Source organism: Triturus cristatus, chromosome 3_2 (assembly GCF_964204655.1).
Source record: "Triturus cristatus chromosome 3_2, aTriCri1.1, whole genome shotgun sequence".
Lineage (NCBI taxonomy): Eukaryota > Metazoa > Chordata > Amphibia > Caudata > Salamandridae > Triturus > Triturus cristatus.
In genome coordinates, this window is record NC_140584.1 from 146,374,685 (window position 1) to 146,398,966 (window position 24,282).

Genomic DNA, 24,282 nt, shown 5'->3' on the forward strand with positions numbered 1-24,282 from the left:
GTAGCAGTACTAATAGGAGTACGCCCGCTCATAGAAAGAAAACACTGAATCCACAGAAGAGCTCATGCGTAAAACAAAATTCTGGTGTAAACAACTGTCAGGAAACGAGGTCCTAACGTCCGCCCTTATTATTATGCCTAGACGGGTGGGATGGGTAGGCAGGATGGAAAAACAATGAGATGGAGACTGCATTATTATAAATTTTGACCAGATATATATGGCAGAGAAGTGGTTTCAGGGAGGCCTAAACCAGGGCCTAGGGGCTATTAAGGCTTTGCAGTTTGGATTTTTCTATCCACCGATAGAGGGTTTCCAGGCCAAAGGCACGTGTGATAGGTGTAGATTAGATCCGGAGTGAGAAAGGATAAGACTGGTTAAAAGATTGAGATTCGAGGATAGCTTCCCTCTTTTGGCCGATTCTCCCAATGCGCCAACACCACCCTCAAGACCAGGAGAACTAAATGGGGGCTGGGTAGGGGAAAACAGACCCGAAACTACAAATAGATTCCTTCCTTTAAGCCAGCTGGCTAACAATGGCATCATCCCCCACCTGAAACAGAGCACAGATGACTTGCTTGAGTACCTCCATTCCTGGCCCTACTGTTAGGAATAATGAGGGAGTTAAATCATGTGTGAGGGTTCTTAGCTGGAACATAGCGAATCTGGGAAATAAAAGATGATCCCAGGTGGTCTGATACCTTGAGGGAGTATGATGCGGTGGGCCTACAAGAAACATGGGAAAAGGAAAATAGCTATTGGTTGGATGGGTCTAAGAGTTACTGGATACCCGCAAGGCCCTCCCCAGCTGGAAGAGCCAAGGGGTGGATTAATAACTTTAATTTCCCTTAAACTCTCTGAAATTCATTGTTTATTGGACTATGGCTCACGTAACTGTTTAGTGATCGAAATCAAGCCTGTTCATGCGCCAAAATTACTTATTGTACATTTTATAACTCTTTTGTAAGTACGTTTACGAATAAAATGTAAAAACAAATTTAGACTCCTATAAGGAGAAGCAAACCACTTTTTATTCCAGTAATGATCTTAGGTGATTGTAATATACACTTATGCTCAATGAATTGCCAAGTCACTGATATTCTGGGCCCCACAAACTGTTCTAGTTTGCATTTTGAGCACACGCAGCAAGGAGGGCTTCTTGAGAACCTCCTGGCATATTCTGATCTACTACAACCAAGTGTAAACCAAGGAGAGTCCAGGATCCCCCACTTTCAAGGGCAGAGGCCTGAATACCATAATAGATTACATCTTTATTTCTCCAGGTCTGATAACACAGTTGGTATCCTATAACGTGCTGTGTTCTCACTTTAGGGACCAAAATCCCATACATTTAATTTTGGGTGGGGGCACCGGGGTAGTCGGATAATCTGGGGAGGCAACCGCCAGCAAGTGTCTAAAGTTAAAAGACCAGTGCCGTAGGTTGAAATGGAGTAAGGTAGTCCCGGACCTTTTTCTGAATTACCTATGTGAAAATTCTAAGTCTCTGTCTTGATCAGACTGAGATGGGGGTAGAAATTCTCACAGCTTTTGAAAGAATCTGTAAACAGGTGGCTAGACGTCTCACATGCACACGGAGGAATTGCATCCAAAGGAGTGAGAGGTAGTTTGATCATGAAGGTACTGAAGCCCACCAAAAGCTTTTTAATGCCCTAAAGCAGGTACCCCAAGACAAATCTCAGATAGCCGGTCTTAGAAAGACATGTAAGCTTGTGCTAGAAAAACGCAAAACTGAAATCAAACAAGAAGCCTGGAAAGATTTACTTACAGTGGACGTTCTTAAGAACAGTGCTAGGTTCTGGGAGATTGTAAAAAAACTTTTTTTACTGGGACCACCTTACCTGAAGATCAATGGTTCACCCATTTTAAACATATATATGCTGATCAGGGTGAGGTGGGAACTCTATGGCTCCCGCACATCGAATATGGGCACACACCCAGTCTGATTTTTAAAATAGAGGAAGTAGGGATGGTAATAATGCATATGACTAGTAATAAAGCCCCTGGTCTGGATGGCGACCCGGTAGACCTTTTCAAGCTGGACGTGGTACTTTGGTCTTAAACTTTAACACGTTTAATGTGGCAAGTCAGTCTGGTTTCCCGGTCTCTTGGTCCCAATCTATTATCATACCTGTTTTAAAGAAGGGGCAGAGAGGAGACCCGCAATGCTATAGGCCCATATCAATAATTGATTCTGCTGTGAAAGTACTGGGGAGAGTGATCCTTAGCAAACTAACAGAATGGTTAGCAGAGAGTTGTGTATTATCAAATCTGCAGTACGGTTTCAGGAAGGGTAGGAGTACAACTGACCAATGTCTGAATCTGCAGCTACTAGTCGGGAAATGCACAGCTGCTAAGGCAGGGACTCTACACCTGTCCTTTATGGATCTGTCCTCGGCCTTTGACTGAGTTAATAGATCGAAATTATGGGTCATATTAATCGAAATGGGAATGGAACGGTGTATAGTAAATTTCCTGTCAAATTTGCATAGGGACCTCTCTGCCAAGGTAAGATATGATCAGAGGGGTAATCAAACCGAGCACTTTCGCATTGGCAGGGGAGCCAGACAGGGCTGCATTTTAGCTTCCCTTCTTTTTACTTTATAGATAATCTTGACTTATCCCTGTGCATAGCCTGCAAAGACATCCCCCTGAGCGGAGGATCAGTTAATCCCCACTCTTTTATACGCAGAAGATGCGGTTTTACTAGTTCGCACAGCGGTGGGAGTTCAGACCCTCCTGGATTCCTTTGCAGTCTTTATGAGATCTCTGGATTTAAGTGTTAAGTTTTCCAAACCACATACAATGACCATGGTTCTGAGACCGAAAAAGCTAAAAACTTACTTTTGCGATGGAATCTAAATAACAAATGTGACAACTTTCACATACTTAGGGATATTGTTGGAGGAGAGGGGCACATGGGCACCAGGGAAGAAAGCAAAAATGCATGCTATGGCAAGATCAACAGTATCAATCCTGGACTAAGCCAATTGAAGCCATGCTCAATATTTATAGAGCTAAATGTGTTGCAATCTCCAAGTATGGGTCTGAAATCTGAGGCTACAAGCAAGCAGAGGATCTACAAATAGTGGAAAATAAGTTTCTTAGAAATCTGCTGTTGGTCCCGCAATCAACCTCCTCTTATATTGTTCATCAAGAACTAGGCATAGGCTTTGTTTCCGATCTGATTGGTTTGGTGCCACTCATGAGTTGGATAACGATCTGGACCAAATCCATTAGTGGTGGTAAACTGTGGATTGCCCAAGATTGCTTATCCCTGGAAACAGTTAGCAGCATCCCGTGGCTAGGGTATGTAAAGAATTTAACAAACAAATTAGGGTGCCCGTACTTCTATAAGTCCCCAGAAAAACTTAGGAAAGGGGACTTACATTGGGTTAAAAAAATATTTTTTAAATATGATGCATACTGAAAGGGAGGCCAAAGAGCTATTGAAACCCAAGGTACAGACCAATATTTTGCTGAAAACAGCCCCAACGACAGAACCTTATCGAAGTGTAGTAACAAGGCCTTACCATCACTTTCTTTTAACCAGATTTAGATTTAACCACCTGGGCTGCTTATTGGCTGAACCTCAGGGCTGGAGTAAAGGGAATGATTTGGGCCCATGCTTGTGTGATAACTTCTCTACCAAGATACTTTGCACTTTATTATGTTTTGCGACCACTTTCATGATATTTGTAAACATCTTTTAAGGCCTATTTTAAGGGGAAAAGGTTTTATTCAGTTAAGGCCTGCTTTACTTTACTTACAGATGCTGAACGACGCATGGGAGATTGTTAATATTGCTAGTTTTTTAGTTGCGGCCGTCAGAGAAAAGAAAAGAAGGGCCACTCTGTCATGAAATGCTGTAGCTCTCTCACTGCTGCGATGATCTGTGTTTTAAAGTGGATATATTTTTGTATTGAATATGATCCCTATTATGAATTCTATGATGAAATGTTGTTTAGAGTGATTGTCTTCTGTGCTTTAGAATAATTTTAATCAACAACTCTTTGTATAGGTTTATTTCGAAACATCTAATAGTGGGAGGATTGTCTATTCAATTAATTTTTAAGGTGTTATAGGTTATTTTAATATGGTCTCTGGATAGGTTTTACTGCTGTTATATAAGATATTTGTAGAGTACTTTTATGGTTTTTATAAACCAAATAAAGTGGCTATGACTAATGAACTAGAATACATGGGTTTAAAACTATGCAATGAGAAATATCACACTACATAGTAGCTGTTGCTTTCCTCTGTAAAATGATTTAAACTAACAATCATCAAAGGCGGTAAATTACGATTTCAGGATGCTAGTTAGTTTGAGCTACAGCAATCTTACCTTTTTACCGTAGTCATAAATGTGCAAGTCTGCTTCCTGTACAGCAATTGATTAAAATCAAATCCCTTAGTGGGCCACATTTATTTTGCTGTATACTTCTGCTTTGTATGTAAATGGGATAACATTTAGGTGCTCAAACGGCATCATATACTTTTTTTCAAGGATTCCAGTTGAAGAGCAGAGCCCAACTGGGCATGGATTTGCATTAAAACAATTTCTGAAAAGTTCATACACTACTTTCAAGAACAGCAACCTCACTAAAGGAAAGTATTGATCCCTGTAAAGCTTCAAATTTGCTGAAAATCCTCTTGATACCACTAACTACATAGTGAGGCTTTATTTAAATAATTTAGGATGACGGGCAAAAGCTGAAGAGTGCGATGTAAGTGCTGGAACGAAAGAAGGATAGGATATGTTGTGCTGTAACTGAAGGCAACACAAAGGTATTGAAAAATCAGAAACGGTCCACCACAGTCAGTATCGAATGGAGGAAAAACACAATCTTTCTACTTGCATCTTTGCTATGTCCAGGCATGCAGCAGGCCTCGCAGGAAATTTCTATCAAATCTCATCATGTATTATTTTGGCATAATAAATACACAATTAAATTGTTTCCTCCATCCACTTTTCTTAGATTGAAATGAGGTAGTCAAATCAGAGCTGGACGTACGGAATACTAGTTTCGACCATTATTACAACCCACCCTCAGAGAAGGGTTACACTATTATAAATGATGGTCCCATCATAGTTAACAAAAGGCAGAGTTAAAAGAATGTTTTTTTCTCTTGCTTGTCTTGTTTTCTTGTGCTGCTCAGCCCCTCATTCAATATCTCACTGTGGCCACACCACAATGTAGTAATACTGATATACCAATCCCTGAATGGGTTCCTTGCTACATTGCATTTCTACTTATTGTTTGCTTAAATCCGCATTGCTTGTTTTTGACCAGTGCTTTTTATAGGGGAATTTCCCTCATAGAAAATAACTTTTTTTTTTTTTATTTGGTATGAGACTTTTCTGCAAAATTGGTGAAAATAAAAAACGTGTTTTCCATTCAACTGATTTTGGTACCACACATTAAAACTGAATGGAATTAGAGAAATGCTAGTGGAAATACCAGTATGCATCAGTTCTTGGCATGTAGAGCTGCAGATTCGTACACTATGCATTAGATTGCCATCTGGTGTTGGGCTCGGATGCTTGCACCTTATTGTTGTCTTGGAAGAAGTCTTTTGTAGTCACGAGATAGGTGACTCCTCCCTTAGACAATAGCGCACATGGGCATCGACTCCATCCTCAGATTGTTTTTCGCCATTTTGGGAAACGATGGAGTCAATAAGTAGAAGAGATGTCCATGTGAATGTATCTAATTAAGATAATACTGGAACGGATACAGGTCCCGGGGAGGCGGGTGGGCGTGTACAGATCTGCAGCTCTACATGCCAAGAACAGATGCATAGCGGTAAGTAGCATTTTCTGTTCGAGGCATATGAGCTGCAGATCATACACTATGCATAGACTGTACAGCAGTGTCTTCCCTAGCGGTGGTCACCTGTATCCGCTGCAATAGTTTGAAAAAGTGTTTTAAGAACAGCCTGGCCTACAGAAGCGTGTTGCTTAGCCTGCACGTCAACACAATAGTGTTTTGTGAAGGTGTGTGGTGTAGACCATGTTGCTGCTTTACATATGTCATCTAAGGGAATGTTCCCTAAGAATGCCATAGAAGCCCCTAGTTTGCGTGTTGAATGCACTCTAGGGGGAATTGTTAAGGTGCGTTTGGCTTTTTGGAAGCATATTTGAATGCATCTTACTATCCACCTGGCAATCCCAGCTTTAGAGATGGGGTTACCCTTATGAGTTGGGGAGAAGGCTACAAACAGTTGTTTTGTTTTGCGAAAGGGTTTGGTCCTGTCAATGTAATAAAGTAGTGCTCTTTTGACGTCTAGTGTATGAAGAGCTCTCTCTGCCACAGAGTCTGGGTTTTGGAACAACGGTAACTCAACTGATTGGTTAAGATGAAAAGCAGAGATTACTTTGGGATGGAATTTTGGATTTGTTCCGAGAACCACTTTGTTCTGATGTATTTGTAAGAATGGTTCTTGTATGGTTAAAGCCTGGATCTCGCTTACCCTTCTGAGAGAGGTAATTGCGACAAGGAAAGCAACTTTCCATGTGAGGAACTGAAGTTCACATTTATGTAGAGGTTCAAATGGGGGACCCATGAGCCTGGTAAGAACAATGTTTAAATTCCACATCGGAGAGGGTGGCAGTCTGGGAGGAATATTCTTTTAAGTCCCTCCATAAATGCTTTAATTGTAGGTACTCTAAATAGTGACAAATGTTGTCTGTTTTGTAAATAAGCAGCAAGCGCTGCTAGATGTAACCGTATGGATGAATATGCTAGATTACATCTCTCTAAGTGTACTAAATAGCAAATGATGTCATAGATGGAAGCATCCAGGGGATCTATTTTATTATTTTTGCAGTAGATGACAAATCTTTTCCATTTTGCTGCATAGCAAGCTCTAGTAGTAGGGCGTCTGACTTCTTTAATGATGTTCATACAATCTGGCGGAAGGTTAAGGTAACCGAACTCTAGGACTTCAGGAGCCAGATCGCTGGATTCAGTTGTCCTGGATCGGGGTGCCTTATCTCTCCATGGTTCTGCGTCAGCAGTGTTGGGGAGAGGCATAGTTTTTGGTGTGGAACTACTGAGAGTTCCAGTAGTGTTTTGAACCAGGGCTGGCGTGCCCATGTGGGAGCCACTAGGATCATTTTGAGAGACTGTTGTCTTTGTTACTACTAGGGGAATCAGTGGGAGTGGTGGAAAAGCGTTCGCAAATCTGCCTGACCAGTTCATCCATATCGCATTGCCTTTGGACAAGGGGTGTGGGAACCTGGCGGCAAAGGTTGGGCATTTTGCGTTTGTGTGTGTGGCGGACAGATCTAGGTTTGGTTGACCCCACATGTGGAAGAAAGGTTGGAGAACTTGGGGATGAAGTTCCCATTCGTGTGTCTGTCGACTTAGCAGATCCGTAATCTGATTGCGAATCCCTGGAAAATGTTCTGCCAGCAGGTATATATTTTGTGGGAGGGCCCATCTCCCAATGTTTTGTGCGAGCAGGGACAGCTGCAGAGTGTGTGCATCCTTGTTTCTGTATGTAGTACATGGCCGTCATGTTGTCCGTCTGGACGAGGACAGTCTTGTGTTGTAGATGTACTTGGAATGATTTTAATGCTAGAAATACGGCCAGTAATTCTAGGTGATTGATATGGAGCACTTTCTGTTGAGTGGTCCATTTGCCTTCAATTGTATGGTTGAGGAGATGGGCTCCCCAACCGGTGAGTGATGCGTCTGCTGTGAGCACTATCTGCGGAACCAGCTCGAGGAACGGCCACCCTTTGGACAGGTTTCGTGTGTTCCACCACTGCAGAGAGCGATGTGTGCGGCTGTCCACCAACACCAGATCTGTAAGTTGTCCTTGAGCCTGGTTCCACTGACGTGCTAGACATTCCTGTAAGGGGCGCATCTGAAGTCTTGCATGAGGTACGATAAAGATGCAAGAGGCCATCATCCCTATGAGTAGCATGAATACCCTTGCTGGGAGGGAGTGCTGCGGTTGACATTTGCTGCTTAGGGCTTGTATAGTGGCTATCCTGGCTGGACTGGGCTATGATAGAGCTTTGGAGGTGTCTACTGTGGCCCCTAGATACTGATGTGGGAGGGCTGGAGATTGGACTTGGGGTAGTTTACTGTGAATCCCAAGTCGTGTAGCAGCTGGATAGTTTGAGGAGTGTGATGAACACACTGGTTGAATGAGTTGGCTTTTATCAGCCAGTCGTCGAGATATGGGAAGACATGGATTTGTTGTCTTCTTAAGTATACTGCTACTACCGCAAGGCACTTTGTGAACACTCTGGGTGCGGTGGTCACCCCAAATGGAAGGACTTTGAACCAATGGTGTTGTCCGTCCACTATGAAACTCAGATACTTCCTGTGAGCAGGGTGCATGGGAATGTGGAAGTAAGCGTCCTTGAGATCTAGTGTGGCAAGGAAGTCGCCTTGTTGTAGCAGTGGGAGAAACTGTTGAAGAGTGATCATATGAAAATGATCGGATTGTATATAGAGATTGAGGGGTCTGAGGTCTAGTATGGGCCTTAGGGTCCCGTCCTTTTTGGGGATTAGGAAATACAGTGAGGAAACCCCTGTTCCTTGATGCTGTAAGGGAACTGGTTCTATTGCGTGCTTTTGAAGCAGTAAGAGAACCTCGTGTTTTAATAGCATAAGGTGTTCCGTGGACATTGGACACTGTTTGGGTGGAATGTTGGGCGGGGTAGCTGTGAGTTCCAGGCAGTAACCATACTGGATAATTTGTCTTACCCACTTGTCTGTTGTGATGGAATCCCAGACAGGTAGGAACCGTGAAAGTCTTCCCCCGACCGGAGTGGAATGGTCCCATAGATTTAGCAGTTTCTGAGTCCTTTATTTTTTTCAAGTGGTGTCTACAGCCGGTCCAAAAAGCTGTTCCTGATTGAACGGCTGGTTGAGGATGGTGGTTTGTACCTCCTGTTTGAAGCCTGAAATGCGTAGCCAGGTATGTTGTCTGAGTAGCACACTAGTGTTAATGGATCTAGAGGCTGTGTCTGCTGCATCAAGGGCACTTGATTGAGGCGTTAGTTATTAATTTGCCTTCCTGAATTAAGTCATTCGCCTGAGTCTTGTACTGATCAGGTAAATGCTGTAATAGGGTTTCTAATTGGTCATAGTGAGCCCTATCATACCTAGCAAGTAATACTTGGGTGTTAGCTATGTGCCAGTGATTGGCTGCTTGGGCAGCAACTCTTGCCAGAGGCATCTAGCAATTTAGATTTTTTATCTGGAGGCGGTGCGTCACTGGAGGTTTGGGAATTGGCGTGTTTTCTAGCATTAGACACTACTAGTGAGTCTAGAGGTAGCTGCCCTTTGATGTAGACGGGATCATCGGGGGCTGGTTTGTATTTATCAATTCTTGGATCGAGAATTCTAGCTCTCACTGGGTCTTTGAATATATCTGGGGCATGTTTAAGGACCCCTTTAAGCAATGGCAGTATTTGGACGGATTTCTGCGACTGTTCAAAAGTATCTAGGAGGAAATCCTCATCTGCTGGGTCTGAATACATGTGAACGCCATGGTAAATAGCAGCTCTATTAACAAGTTGTCCAAATACAATATTGTCATCTGGGGGAGATGGTTTTGTTGGATATGGCTGGGGATCTGGGAGGTATGGGGGATCTATTGGGTCATTATAATTGTCCCAATCATCTTGTGGTGTGTCTGTATCATCATCTGGGTCATTGTTGCCGCCCCCTCCCCCTACATCATCATCATCATCATCCCGGGGTGGTGGTGTATGTGGTGGAAGTGTTATAGGCTGTGGAGGTGATAGAGGTATAGGAGGAAGAGCAGGAGTAGGAAGAATAGGAGAAGAGGGTCTTATAGGTGAAGTGGCACAGTCTTCTTTCTTCAGAGGCACTGCAGGAGTGTCTGTTGTGTCCAGCTTCCTCTTCTTGTGTGGCACAGCGGTCACATGTCCTGTTTTGGGGTCAATATGGAGTTTTTTCTCTTTGGGATCGACAGGATCTGGTTGAAAAAGTTCTTCCTCCTCGATAACCGCTTTCCGCGCTGACTTTTTTGGGTCCGTGCGTGGCTGAGATTTGCGCTCTTAGGCCTTAGGAGGTGTTTTAGAGTCCTTTGGCTTGACTATGGAGACTGAATTCTTCTTCGGTTCCGACGGGTTTGGTTTCGGATCTGGAGGTTTTTGTTTCGGCGTGGAAGTGGTCGGAGCAGATTTCTTTTTGGGGGTAGGTTGATCTCCTGGTTTCAGTGCCAAAGGCGCCTTGGGGATAGGGATATGCAGTTTGCTCGGTCCTGAGCTACCGGAAGGCTTGTCCGTTATCTTCGGAGCCGAGCCCGAGGGCGGGGCTTCTGAAGTATATTTTTGATCGCGACTGGGGCCAGCAGGCGAAGTCTTGACTAGGGCCTTCTTTTTCTCAGGTGGAGTGGGGTAGGGGCAGTTGCACTCACTCGTTGACCAGGTGTGATGTTGTCATCTGAATCTGCGTCGTCTGCTTCGGACACGATTTCCAGGTCCGCGGAATCTTCCTCTGGGCCTTCGTCAAAGATGCCACCTGGTGCCGGAGCTGCTTTCTGCACCATGATGTGTCGTCGAGCCCGGCGATCACGGATGGTCTTTTTCGATCAAAAAGAGGCGCAGGCCTGGCAATTGTTCTCGTCGTGTTCTGGTGAGAGACACAGATTACAGACCTTGTGATGGTCACTGTGTGGAATTTTGCTCCACACTGGGGGGCATTTTTTGAATGAAGTCCTTTCCATGAGCTGTAGGCCCGACGGCGTGGATAGGCCCAGTGGCCCGCGTCGGCGACCGGAATCGAGGTGTTGAGATGCGCGTCGAAGATCACGCGATCGAAAACAATACTGGAGAGTTGTAGAGAGTTTGCGTGTCGAAAAAAATTGAAAAACAAAGTTTCGAACCGGAGCGCAAAAGTTACATCCAAACCCTATGGCGGAAAAAAACAATCTGAGGATTGAGTCGATGCCCATGCGCACTTTCGTCCAAAGGAGGAGTCACCTATCTCGTGACTACAAAAGACTTCTTCCAAGACAACAACAAGGTGCAAGCATCCAAGCCCAACACCAGATGGCGATCTAATGCATAGTGTACGATCTGCAGCTCATATGCCTCGAACAGCATTTTCTCTGAATGACCTTGAGCATCAAATATATTTTCATTGTTACCTGTGTGAAACAACTTAGACCAAGTTCATATCACTAAACCAGAGAGAAATCATTAGGGATAATAAGGACAAACTAATGAACATCTACCCCCATACAAGGAGTCAAGCCAGCAATTTCAGAAGGTTTATGGCTGGTTTTCAAAATCTAGACTTCACAAAAAGGTCCAATTGTGAAAAATGGGCTACATGTCAGGTGACCTATATTACCCAGGAAAATTAAGAGTACTATAATATGAAAAAATATGTTTATAAGATTCAAACACTGACGCAGAAATAGTTTCCACATTCTGCTGGCACTCTTTTTCACTAACAGAAATAGTACAATTGTCTCACTCCTGTGATTGCAACACACAATAGAAGAATCAACAAATACATTTAATAATTAAATCATCTTTCATTTAAAATGAAAAAAAAAAAAAATAAGTTTTACATTTTATTTATTTACCCATGTATTTCACTGTTTGTAACAGGAAGAAATGGCTCCTCTGTGGAAGGTGTTACAGTGGTTTGGGAGCTCTGAGCACTGCACATCACAGTCAACGGGGTACGAGCAAATTCAAGGGCATACTGCAGCACATCAGGCAAAGGGTATCGAATAGGACCAGAGCCAAAATTCAAGTACCTAAGGAATGAAACAATTCAAAGTTTCAGACTTATTAATTGCCCCCAAAAATCTAAAAATGTGAAGCAAAAATCGGGGCCGTCGGAGATTACATTCCCATTTTTTGCCATCGAAGCCCAAGTGACTGGTTGGAAGAAGAATGAGAATAGTCAATTTTAGTAATAAGAGTGTACTTTATGGGCATTCATTTAAAGGGTGACTAGTCATGTGATGTTCAGCCTATGCACTTTAGACGAGTACAGACGGAAGTGCATCAGGATCACCAGGAAATATCATTAAAAAAAAAACTGTAAACTTTTTGTCACATTGCAATCTCCATTCAGTAAAAGGATAAAGGAAAAAAAACACAAGTGAAGCAAAAAATTCCATCAGGCACACCATCCAAAGGCAGTTATTTTCAAGGTATTGTAATGCCTGATCCAATTATCATCTAATTGGACTTATGAAGTTCTAAGTCCTATTCTATGTGTTCTGAGAAGATCTCAAATACTGTTCTCAAAATATGAATAAATCTGAGACTATCTCAAATCTTTTTCTCATTCCCTGAATAAATTTGGTTATCTAGAAATAAGTAATATTGGGACCTCTTTTCAGAATATAAGACATGTATTTGAGAACTTTATTTTAGATGTATAATGTAACACGATTATAGAGAAATAGAGTTTTCAATATTTTGCAGAGGTCTAAATAAAAGCACAAGCTAGTGGACTAACCCATTTTCTACCAAGAATCTTATTAAAACACAACTTCCATTCAATGGCAGCTAGTCAATTCTTGATCTGAAGAGCACTAGGTTTACTCCGAATAGCATCTTGGTGCTACAAGCGCAATTAAATACTCACTTGATTAAAACAGAATTAATGACAACACTGAACAAAGGAAATTGTGTTCAAAGAATAAATAGGTATTGATCTCCATCCTAAAGGTGAGTCAACCAACTGTAATTGGAAAAGGATGATGTTGAAAAGCTTTTGACTGAAAACATATCCCCCTCCTTCTGGGTTTATGTTTTAAGAGGGGTCTTTAGCAACAATGTGAAGTGGAATATAAAAGTCTACTTGTACAATACAGGGACAGACTATACTACAAAACAAGTGAAACCCTATAATCACTAGGGACCTGGGGTGTCAATTAAAGAGAGAACAATGGTCCCTAATACCATCAAGATTTTATGAAAATCAGTCATTTTTTCATGATTCAATAATTGTATATATTCTCAAATGTTTATCAAACAATAAATCACAATATACAGTGAGGAGCAAATGTGTCTGTGCTCGGTGCTCAGAAGAGTGACACACTCATGTGATATACAGAAATAGGTGTGTATCACAAAGCGTTCTTAATAGATGACCCAGAGAGCAAGTTAAGATACAAATATCACTGAACTTGCCTAATTAGTCAACAGCATTTTTATGCCTATAGATGGCAGGATACCCATTAGGACTTCTAATATATATGAGCCCAAGAAGTCCTTTAGAGAACGTAACAAAATCAGGAAATACATTGCAGTAGAGCGTTAAGGCCCAGTTGAAACGTTGGTGAGAGAAGGGCAGGATGAATTAGGGCAAAATTCTGAAACGGCTGCCGAGAAGGGGAGAAGCAGCGTGAACCAAAGCAAAGCTGCAGCGACCAGCAGTGCTGGGAGGAGTGTAGACATAGCAGACCATCTCCCAGGATGTGGGAAAGAGACACCATTTAACACACTTTTCATTTCAATCTACTTCTCCGCCGCTCAGCGGCAAGTTCAGGATTTAGAACTTATTTATCCTGTCCTTCTCGGACCAGCACTTCAACCGAGAAAAAACACACTACCAATTCAGATCTCCCACAGCAATTTGTTTGTGTCCTCTGCATGTATGTGCTGATTATGATACATTCTCCCAAACTCTTCTCAGACTCATACGTATTTGAAGTCCTGATGATGATCTTATCATAAATAAGGACTATTTAGGCGAACCAAATGAAATTTAGATCTAAACTTGTTCTCTGGGTTTTCTATTAAGAAAGCTTTGTGATATACAACTATTTCTTTACATTACATGAGTGTATCACGCTTCTGAGCACCGAGCACAAATACTTTTGCACCTCACAGTACGATTTATTGATTGGTAAAAATGTGTAAATATATACAATTATTTAAAAATAATGAATAATTGATTTCAATGACATTTTATTGGTATTAGGTACAGGGAGAAATGTCAACAGTCAGGTGTTACCAAGCTGGTAAAAAAGGTTGCATATAACACAAAGAGCCTTATTGCTGACCCTCTGTAATATAGGTAAGCAGTGTACAGGCTTCCTAGCCACAGATACACAATCAAATGTCTTAAAGATTTGGAGCCTTTGAAATTTAGTATGGTCAGTCTCAGGGACACCAGGGAAAGGATGATACAACTCTCTATCTGTGAGAAAAAAATTGGCAAGATGCATTTAGCATGCAGCTCAGGAGGTGGAAATGGTAACATTTTGCTTAAGTACTTTAACACTTAAATGCAGGAGTAAAGGATCCATTAACTCGTGTTTTGAGTAAAAGCTCCTCATCTAAGACGTCATCTTGCATGGATTGTGCCTTTGCTGCTAGTTAATGAAGACCACCCGATGGGGTGGCTACAATGAGTTCCACTGGCAGTTTCTTTTTCCATTACTGAAACCAGAAGCTTAATTTTACTTCTTGTAAGAAAATGGAGTTCTGTTGCAGTACCCACCCACTTTTTGCCTAGCTTCTGAAGCATCTTTGAGTAGAGTACTGCGTCCCTGCTGTCCAGGTTCCCAGTACCAGTGTTCTTTCCTTAAAACTGTTCCACAATCGGGCCTTCAGGCACCTTGTAAGTCCCTAGTAAATGGTCCCTGAGTACCTAGGGCCTTGGGACTGAAGAGGGTCCCCTCACCTAGGCCAGCCAGACTGCCATTGCAGCATGCTTGGCCTGGTGCAGACAAAAAAGACAAAGTCGACATGGCACGCAGCCTGTGTGCCATGCCGAGTAGCACTGCCTAAGGTAGAGGTAAGTCACCCCTCGAGCAGGCTTTCCAGCCATAAGGCAGGATGCACTATACCACGGGTGTGGATATCTGCATGAGTAGATATGCCCCTAGAATATGTAAGGCCATTCTTAGATACTGTAAGTGCCAGGGAAGCCATAAAGAGTACATGGGCTGGAAACTCGACAACTCAAGTTTGCCAGCATCATGATGGCTTTTCTGAACGCAGGAATGTTTGGTACAACACTAATCCTTTCAATAAACCCACACTGAAGCCAGAGTGGGATTTATTGAACCATGTACCCAGAGGGCACCTCAGAGGTGCCCTCTGAAAACCTACCAACCCTGTTGTGGTCACAGACTGGTTGTAGGCAGCCTTCCATCACCAGACATGTTTCTAGAACCCTGGGTCGAGAGCCTCTGGTCTCTGGGACCAGAAACAATGCACATGCTGGACAGAGGTGTCACACCTCCTCCTCCAGGATGGGCGGAGTGCTTGAGAGGAAAGCTTCAAAGGCCTGACGCCATTGTAAGGCAACCCCCCGTCCTCTGCTGCAAGAAGCAGCTGGCAGTCCCCAGATTACACTACCACTTTGGAAGGAAAAAGTGGCGGGAAAACAGAGAAGAATAGGAGGTGAGCCCACCTCTGTCAACTCCACATCTAACGTTTGGGAGGCGAGGTGAAGCACTTATTTAGTCCACACCATCTTGAAGATGTGGAAACCCCTTCAATCAAGCTAGATATATGCCCCCTCCCACAGGAGGGTGACATAATTAAGGGTGTAGTCGCCCCCCAAATAAGGTGCCAATTGGCCCTACCTGCTACTCCCATAAAACACCCCTAAATTTAGCATTTAGGTGTGTAAGAAAGTGCCCTCTTTTTGCATGGTTGCCCTACCTTTTGCTAAACTGCTGATGGACTTTGACTGAGTGTGCCCTGGGTTCCTGCCAATCAGTTACCCATTACAACAAACAAATGATGGACGGAATGCTGACAATGCATACATTCTCCCCCAGTCAAGAGATCTGGGTTAAATCCATCGTTCTTTTGCCCACTACACCACCCCAGTTTAGACATGGCCATATGTAAATCAGTCTTGACCCTGTGCCTCATGGGAACAGTCCAGCCCGAACTGCCAAGCCATGTCTTCCCTGGACCGGAATCAAGCATCCTAGGACCGGTTTCTGGCTATCAGCCGTCATCAGCCAGGATAGCTTGACTCCAGTGGAGTAGTGAGCACGGGTCCCACGTCTGGGAATACCCATCCCACTTAGGGCGAAAAGCGTTACAACAAACAAATGATGGACGGAATGCTGACAATGTAGACATTCTCCCCCAGTCAAGAGATCTGGGTTAAATCCATCGTTCTTTTGCCCACTACACCACCCCAGTTTAGACATGGCCATATGCAAATCAGTCTTGACCCTGTGCCTCATGGGAACAGTCCAGCCCGAACTGCCAAGCCATGTCTTCCCTGGACCGGAATCAAGCATCCTAGGACCGGTTTCTGGCTATCAGCCGTCATCAGCCAGGATAGCTTGACTCCAGTGGCGTAGTGAGCACGGGTCCCACGTCTGGGAATACCCATCCCACTTAGGGCGAAAAGCGTTACAACAAACAAATGATGGACGGAATGCTGACAATGCAGACATTCTCCCCCAGTCAAGAGATCTGGGTTAAATCCAGCGTTCTTTTGCCCACTGGCAAAAGAACGATGGATTTAAGCTTATGGAGTCAAACTATGGATTTAAGCGATGGAGTCAAGCTATCCTGGCTGATGACGGCTGATAGCCAGAAACCGGTCCTAGGATGCTTGATTCCAGTCCAGGGAAGACATGGCTTGGCAGTTCGGGCTGGACTGTTCCCATGAGGCACAGGGTCAAGACTGATTTGCATATGGCCATGTCTAAACTGGGGTGGTGTAGTGGGCAAAAGAACGATGGATTTAACCCAGATCTCTTGACTGGGGGAGAACGTATGCATTGTCAGCATTCCGTCCATCATTTGTTTGTTGTAACGCTTTTCGCCCTAAGTGGGATGGGTATTCCCAGACGTGGGACCCGTGCTCACTACGCCACTGGAGTCAAGCTATCCTGGCTGATGACGGCTGATAGCCAGAAACCGGTCCTAGGATGCTTGATTCCGGTCCAGGGAAGACATGGCTTGGCAGTTCGGGCTGGACTGTTCCCATGAGGCACAGGATCAAGACTGATTTGCATATGGCCATGTCTAAACTGGGGTGGTGTAGTGGGCAAAAGAACAATGGATTTAACCCAGATCTCTTGACTGGGGGAGAATGTCTGCATTGTCAGCATTCCGTCCATCATTTGTTTGTTGTAAATCAGTTACCCATGGCATATCTTCTTTCGCTAAAACTGCACAAAACACAATTTGCACTCTTTGGCCACAGGTCAGTCCTTGTAAATGGTACCGCAGGTACCAAGGGCACTGTAGCAGAGGAAGACCTCTAAGGGCTGCAGCACTTATTGTGAGACAGCCAGACAGACAGACAGACAGACACACAGACAGACACACAGACAGACACACAGACAGACAGACACACACACACTGCAGGAAGCGTGTTTTGGTGTAGAACAAAGTGAAGAGTCAACATCACACATCCCTGTGTGCCATGCCGACAACCCACTGTCCTGGCATAGGCCAGCAACCAAGGGGGGGCCCAAGCCAACCAGAGTGAGGCATATGCCCCCCTCTCACTGGAGGGTGGCATAATAGGGAATGTACCGACACCAAGGAAGGGACCCACAGGTCCCAACCTTTATCTACCTGTAAGGACCCTCAATCTAGTATTTAGGGGCAACCCTGAACCTTGCCTTCTCAGACAAGAAATGAGAAGAAGAAGGACCGAAGAAGCTGTGCTGAACTAGGAAGAGGAGGATGCCCACTGACTTGGCCCCAGCCCTACCCGTCTGTCCACACCTCGAACCTGCTCCAGCAAATTCCCGGTGTGTCCTGAAGCCAGCAACCTCAAGAACCCAGAGGACATGCCCTGCCTTTCAAAAGAAAGACTTTGTATCCCATGAGCACCGGATTTGCTCACCCACAGACTCTGGCTTCTGTCAAATCCAAGAGTCTGCACCACTCTGCACCAGACGCCCACGGCCCGAGTACAAGTGGCACAAGGAGGTCTCCCCGGCGATTCTGACCTGGGATCTGCTGATTTCTGACCTGTCTCGACTCTCCAAATGACGCCTGCAGTCTCTTTCTGGAGGATCCCCCTGACCGCGATCGGAGTTGGTAAGAAAACCAGAAGCCTAAAGACACCCCTGCACCCGACGGCCCACGGCCTAGGGTGGCCCAACCGATGGCGTCCCGGCATCCCCAGGCATCCCAACTAACCTCTCCAATTGGTGGTCACCCCCAGAAGATCTTCATCCTCGAGCCTGCAGTATTTGTTGCAACCGATGACTCCCCATTGAAAACAACAGGGCACCCGACGCCAAAACAGCACCCTGCACCTAGCTGCCCATGCGGGTGTTCTTTGGGTGCCAACTCGGATCTCCCTCTGCCCTGAGCCTAACACCAGGAGCTTTGCTCCCACAACCTTATGGCCCGCTTGTGAGCAGCCACCAACCGGAGGCCCCTTTTTCCCCATTGGATAACATTGGCCTCAGCACTTTTAGCCCGGCCACCCTTGTGCTGCTGAGGGTGCTTTGAGAGTGCATTCATGACCCTGTGGGAACCCTGGTTCTAATCCCAGAATACCAACTCCTGCAAACTTGTACTTACCTGCAAACCATTAACTTAATTTTTCTCCATAGGAATACATTGACTGTTTTTCCTTGAAAATTGTTTTAAGTGTGGTGTTGGTTTGTTTGGAACATTCAAAAACTGTCTATGTACTAAAAGTGGATTACTTAACTTTTATCTAGGCGCTGTCTCAGTGTGATATCTAGGCATATCACACTGATTAGCAAAAGTAGTCTGAAAAGTAATCTAAAAAGTAAAGTACATCGTAATCTGAAAAGTCACTGAAAAGTAATTTTGAAACAGTGACTTACCTGTAATCCATTCAATTGCATTTGAACTTGCATTCAACTGTAAAACATTGCATAAGATTTTGCAATGCATTTATTTCATTTACCTGCACCAGGCTTGGCTCTAAGAAATAAAATAACTGAATAATATTTTTGATACAAACAAATTGGTCTGAGTTCAGTCTTTGAGTGTGTGGCATCATTTGCTGCCTGAGTGTGTTCAAGAAATGCTTAACACTACTCTCTGATAAAGACTTACTGCTTGCCCACACTAACACAAATAGAGAGTAAGGTGCTATATTTACCTCTGCCTACCTTGGGGTTCCACTGGACTCTGTGCACACTATACCTCATTTTGGTATAGTATATACAGACTCATCTTCCTACACGGTGGCTCCCCCAGACCTGAAAACTAGTTCCCTCCTGACCTAAGGAGAAGGATGAAGAAGACGCCTTGCAGCGAAGCCCGAAGGAGACTAATGACCTGGCAACAGCTCTACCGGCCTGTCTCCTGCTTCAAAGACCCTGCGAAGAAGACAACAACTGTCCTGCTGCCAGTGACTTCCAGAACCTGAGGAAGACTGCCTGCTATTCAACAAAGACCAGGGTCCACTTAGAAACTTACACAGAGGACTCCGGTGCCTTATGGATTTGCAAGTCCTGCCCACTCTGCACCCCATGCCTCTGGCCGGTGTCCAGGTGGATCACCAACCCAGAACAGGTTTCCCAGCAATCTTGAACTCAAGTCCAGCATTGGCTGACCCCTCCTGGACTCCACAATGACGCCGGCAGTCTGAATTCAGAGGCTCCCCCTGACAGCGACCGACTCCGTAAGAAGAATCTAAAGGCACCCCTGCACCTAAATCCCCTGGGCCTTGGGGAGCTGAACAGATGGTGCCCCAATGACCCCCTACATCTTTACTTACCTCTGCTGTCGCTGGTCTCCCTCTTGCAACCTCTGGTGCGACGCCTGCATCCTGTATGTCTAAAGCAAGCTCTCCATTGAAAAGCATTGGGCTTCCAACGCTGTATTTGTACCCTTCACCTGGCCGCCCCTGTGCCGCTAGTGGTGTATGTTTGGTGCTGCTTTGTTTCCCCCTGCCTGCTTGTTCTAACGCCCAAAGCTTGGTCCCTGCAACAGATTTACTTAGCTGCAAGCAGTGTGGCTTTGAGCACCCCCATTCTCCATTAAAACGCATTAGGTGAACTACGAATTTGACCTTTGCACCCGACTTTTGAAAGTCTCAATTATAGTGCAAAATGTATACCTTATTGCAAAGATCTTGGTCTCAAAATAAAACTTAAGCAAAGCTTATTTTTATAACAATTGGCGTGGATCTCCTTTTTGAGTCATGTGTCAATTATTGAGAAATGTTGTGCAAGAAATGTCATACACTCCTATGTGTTCGGCCTAAAGCTGCTCACCAACACTACCACTAATAGAGCACTTTAGGTTTACATTGAGCCCTGTAAACTTCTGGGGAATCTCAAGACTCTGCACGGTGTAACTACCTCATGGTATACCATATACAGGGCCAGCTTCCTACATTTCAGTTTACTTCTAGAAATTCAGAGTCTTGCTAATAGTCACTCAAATACGGAGTTATTTAAGCACTATTAATTGAGTGTCTGCAGCATATGAAAATGCCTGTCAGCTGAATTATCTGATTCGCTGTGCTAATCTTCACAGATATATGTTAATTTGGTGAATATGAGGAATCCTGATGGACTCTAGGGTCGATAGGAGACATGTGAGTGAGAAGGAGGCAAAGCTACCCACTGAGAGAGACCTCTGAGAAAGGATGCAAACCATGCTTTCACAGAACAGCAGTGTCCTATTTTTAAGCATTAGAACTACAGAAGATATGATTGAAAATAACTGAGGTGGGCTATCATTTGTACCATCATGAAAAAAAGAGGGTTCCCGATAACGATGCAGGCAGAGAGGCCGGAAAAGTCAATGAAAAGAAGAACCCACCCGAAGGGAGGAACAAATTGCCTCCTGCCAAAAGCTAATAAAAACCTGAATATATCGCTATACTTTATTAGATTCAACAAAAGCTGGCATGGATCGAGAATTTAAAGAAATAAATATTTGATCATATCGTTTGTCCTTGTATGGTTTATTGGATCCTAGAAATATCATATCAAAAATATAATATATAATAAATACTTAATATAATGATAAGTGTGCCCAAGACATGTATCGAAATTTCTTTTTTTCTTTTCTCCCTTTCTTTTTCTTTTATATTCTTTTTATAACCCCTTAATATTCTCTCCTTCTTCCCACAACATTCATGCTAAATCACACACCTCAATCAGAAAACTCACTCATCACACATCTATCTTCAATTCACTTAAGTTAAAAGTTCATAAATGCTTCAATATGGACAGCAGGAATAAGGACAGAAATGTCATATATGGCTGTAGTAAATCCAGATAGAGGAAATAATTTCCATAGGTCCACAAAGTGAAACTCGGGGCCTCGTATATACTTTGTCTCACGGTAGTTAAATTTAATGACGCACTGTTTTTTTGCATTCATATGTGTGTTATTGAGGAGTCTTCATAGTTGATTCCTTAGGAACATATCAAATATTCCTGTTGCACCAAGACATAGTGTCGACTAGCGTTTCGGTAAGGGCTGTTCGAGGGGCCAGAACCTTCTTTAGGGCACAATGGTGTTTTTCAATTATATGTGAATGGTGATAAGGTAGGTCAGTGAGGAATCCGTGGGTATATAGAGCCTACCAAAGAAGGAGTTAGCAAATATAAGTAACTTCTTCATCTAATAGAGACTTCTAACCAAAGAATCCTCTCCTCGCCTGGTTAATAGGTACCAAAGCAAAGCAGTACCTCCCTGGGTGGTGGGTCTGTGGAATGGCTCAGACCAGGAAATCCTGCAGGACAGATCAGGGGAATCCATGCAGTAGTAATTTGTGAACGTGTGGCTGGATGCCCACACAGTAGTGGCAGATGTCGAAGACTGGCACACTCCACGCCCCAGCGCAGTCATAGAAGTCTTTGCTCTGGTGGAATGAGCAGCAAGCCTTCTGGGGCTTCCTTCTTGGATAGCCCTTAGCAGCTCTTAATACATAGAACTATCCTTTGGGAGATGGTTTTTATTTGTGCTGCTTGTCCTTTTTTCGCTCCTGAGAAGCCCACAAAAAGTTGACAGCCCAATCAATGGTCTCTGGTCTGATAGATGCAAAAACTGAAGGCACTCTTATGGTTAAGACGATGGAGCCATTCCTTCTCCTTAGGGGGTTGAGGTGGAGTGTAGAAAGATGGCAAGGGGATGGATTGCCCAATGTAAATGAGTATCAGTACCGTTGGCAGGAATAACAGCTTGTCCGGAAAGAAGGATTATATGGCTGTTGCACAGACCAGGCTTGATGTTCGCTCACTCTCCTCGAGGTAATAATGAGGAGCACTTTTGTTATGGTCAACAGATGTAGAGAACAACTGTGCACCCATTTAAAGGGAGTGCACACCAGGTAGATGAGGACCAAAAAGTTCTCACTGCAGCATCACGAAAGGTGTTGGCGGAAACTTGTGGATTAGACCCCTAAAGAAACCTATCACAACAGGCATTATGAAAATGAACAGCTGATATGGCAAATGTACAAAAAGCCTAAAGAGCTGAAAGATAACCCTTAACTTTTGCTGCATCAAGGACTTGTGGTGCCAAGGAAAGACAACACCGAAGGACAGCAGAAATTTTGCTTGTAGAGGCTGAATGTCACAAGAAGAACTCCAGACAAACCTTTATCAACATCCTGCATATACAGATTTTTGTGGACGGACGCCTGGCTGCGAGGATAACACCAACCACTTTGGGAAGAAGATCGAAAGCCATTAACTGTCACCATTCAATCTCTACCCATTCTGCCCCATTATGCTGTCCTGAAGGGACAGCAAGATCAGAGGGCATATGCTCAAGGCCAAAAGTCTGGATACCACACACTCCTCGGCCAGTCAGGAGCCACTTGGATGACTTGGGCCTGGTCTTTCCTGATCTTCAGCACTCTTGGCAGAGGAGGAAGGAAGTGGGAAGGTGTACAAGAGTCCTAAGACCCAATCCTGGCAGAAGGCATCTCTGAGTGAGAACTGCCTTGGGAACTCCAAAATGCTAAAGTTTGGACACTGCTCGTTATGTGCAATGTCGAATGGATCAAGCTGATTGTTGGTAGTTGCCCTTTACCACCTTAGAGTGTAACCACCATTTGTGATCCTCTAGGCAACACCAGCTGAACATGTCCACCCTGGCGTTTAAGATACTGCCAGGTGCTAGGTAATTAATGAGCCCACAGTCACTTCTAGGGACATACAGCCTACTAGCAGAAAACCCACGCTGCCCTGTTTGCTGCAATACCACATGATTGTTGTGTTGCCCATGAGAACCTGTGATGTTTAGGTGGGTCTCGGCCAAATACCAGAGTCAACTGATTTCCAATTCCCAGATGACCTCTCCAACTCAGCAACAATGCATTCTACACAACCGTTGGTTCTGTGTGGGGTAGTAAGAGGGGTCTGCCAACAGTCTTATAGTGGGGTAGCAGCCACAACTGCAGTTCTTTCGCAGACTTCTCCAACACCTGGATGTAATCTCACAAGTTACCCTCGTGCTGCGCCCATTGAGACCTCTTATTCCACTGCACAGCTCGCATGTGCCAACTGAAGTGTTTCAAAACCAGGATGCAGGAGGTCAAGAAGCCAGAAGCCTCAAAGCGGCTCTCACTGAGACCAAGGTCAAAGTTGAAGCATTGGAATCATAGCCCTAATTTCCTCGACTCGTTGAGGTGTGGAGAAGGCTTGGAAGAGCCCAGTTTCCAGCATGGTTACGATAAATTAGGCGCCATTGTGAAGGATTCATGTGTGACTACAGCAGATTAATGGAAAAGCCCAAAGATGTCAGCAAGTCAGCCGTTCTCTGGAGGTGGTTTACAACTGTTTGAGGCAAGCCCACCTTCAGCAACTAGACTTCGATGTTTGGGAAGGCTGGTTGTCCCAATTTCCACAGATGGGCTGCAAACACCTCCATAATCTTTGTGAACACCTGTGGTGCACAGGTAAGGCCAAAGGCGAGCAAAGTGAACAGGAAGTGCTCTCGGCCTACCTGAAACCACAGATAACGTTTGCTAGATTGCTGGACAGGGTTATGGAAGTAGGTGTTTTGCAGATCCAACGCCACCAACCAGTCTTGTCGAGCCAGGGCAGACAGGACTTGACCAGGGTGAGCATTCCGAACTTGTTCCTCCAGAGAAGAAAGTTCAGAGGGCACAGACTGGGGTTAGGAAGGAGGCATCCGCCCTTTTTCGGCACCAGAATATAAGTGGAGTAAAAGCCAGTCCAGATCACTGATGTCAGAATCCTGTGCAGCACGTAGCTGCAGGGGCCCCGAGTGCTGTCGGCTTGATTTCCTGCATCTAACTCTAATGACTGCAAGGCATGCTGTTGTTGAGAAAGACTGGTGTGGTCTCTGCTGCTTCTCTACTGAAGCCACAAAAAGGCTGGGGTAACTGC

At 44.4% G+C, this 24,282-nt stretch overlaps 1 protein-coding gene across 8 annotated transcripts in view; it reads right to left on the reverse strand.

Moving 5' to 3' along the window:
• USP28 (ubiquitin specific peptidase 28) overlaps window positions 1-24,282 on the reverse strand; it is a 407,198-nt gene that overhangs the window by 144,773 nt on the left and 238,143 nt on the right. For all 8 annotated transcript variants that reach the window (XM_085647372.1, XM_085647371.1, XM_085647370.1 and 5 more), the window contains one exon: window positions 11,602-11,778. In XM_085647372.1, the coding sequence (XP_085503498.1) occupies window positions 11,602-11,778 (177 nt within the window). The remainder of the gene's footprint in view (window positions 1-11,601; window positions 11,779-24,282) is intronic.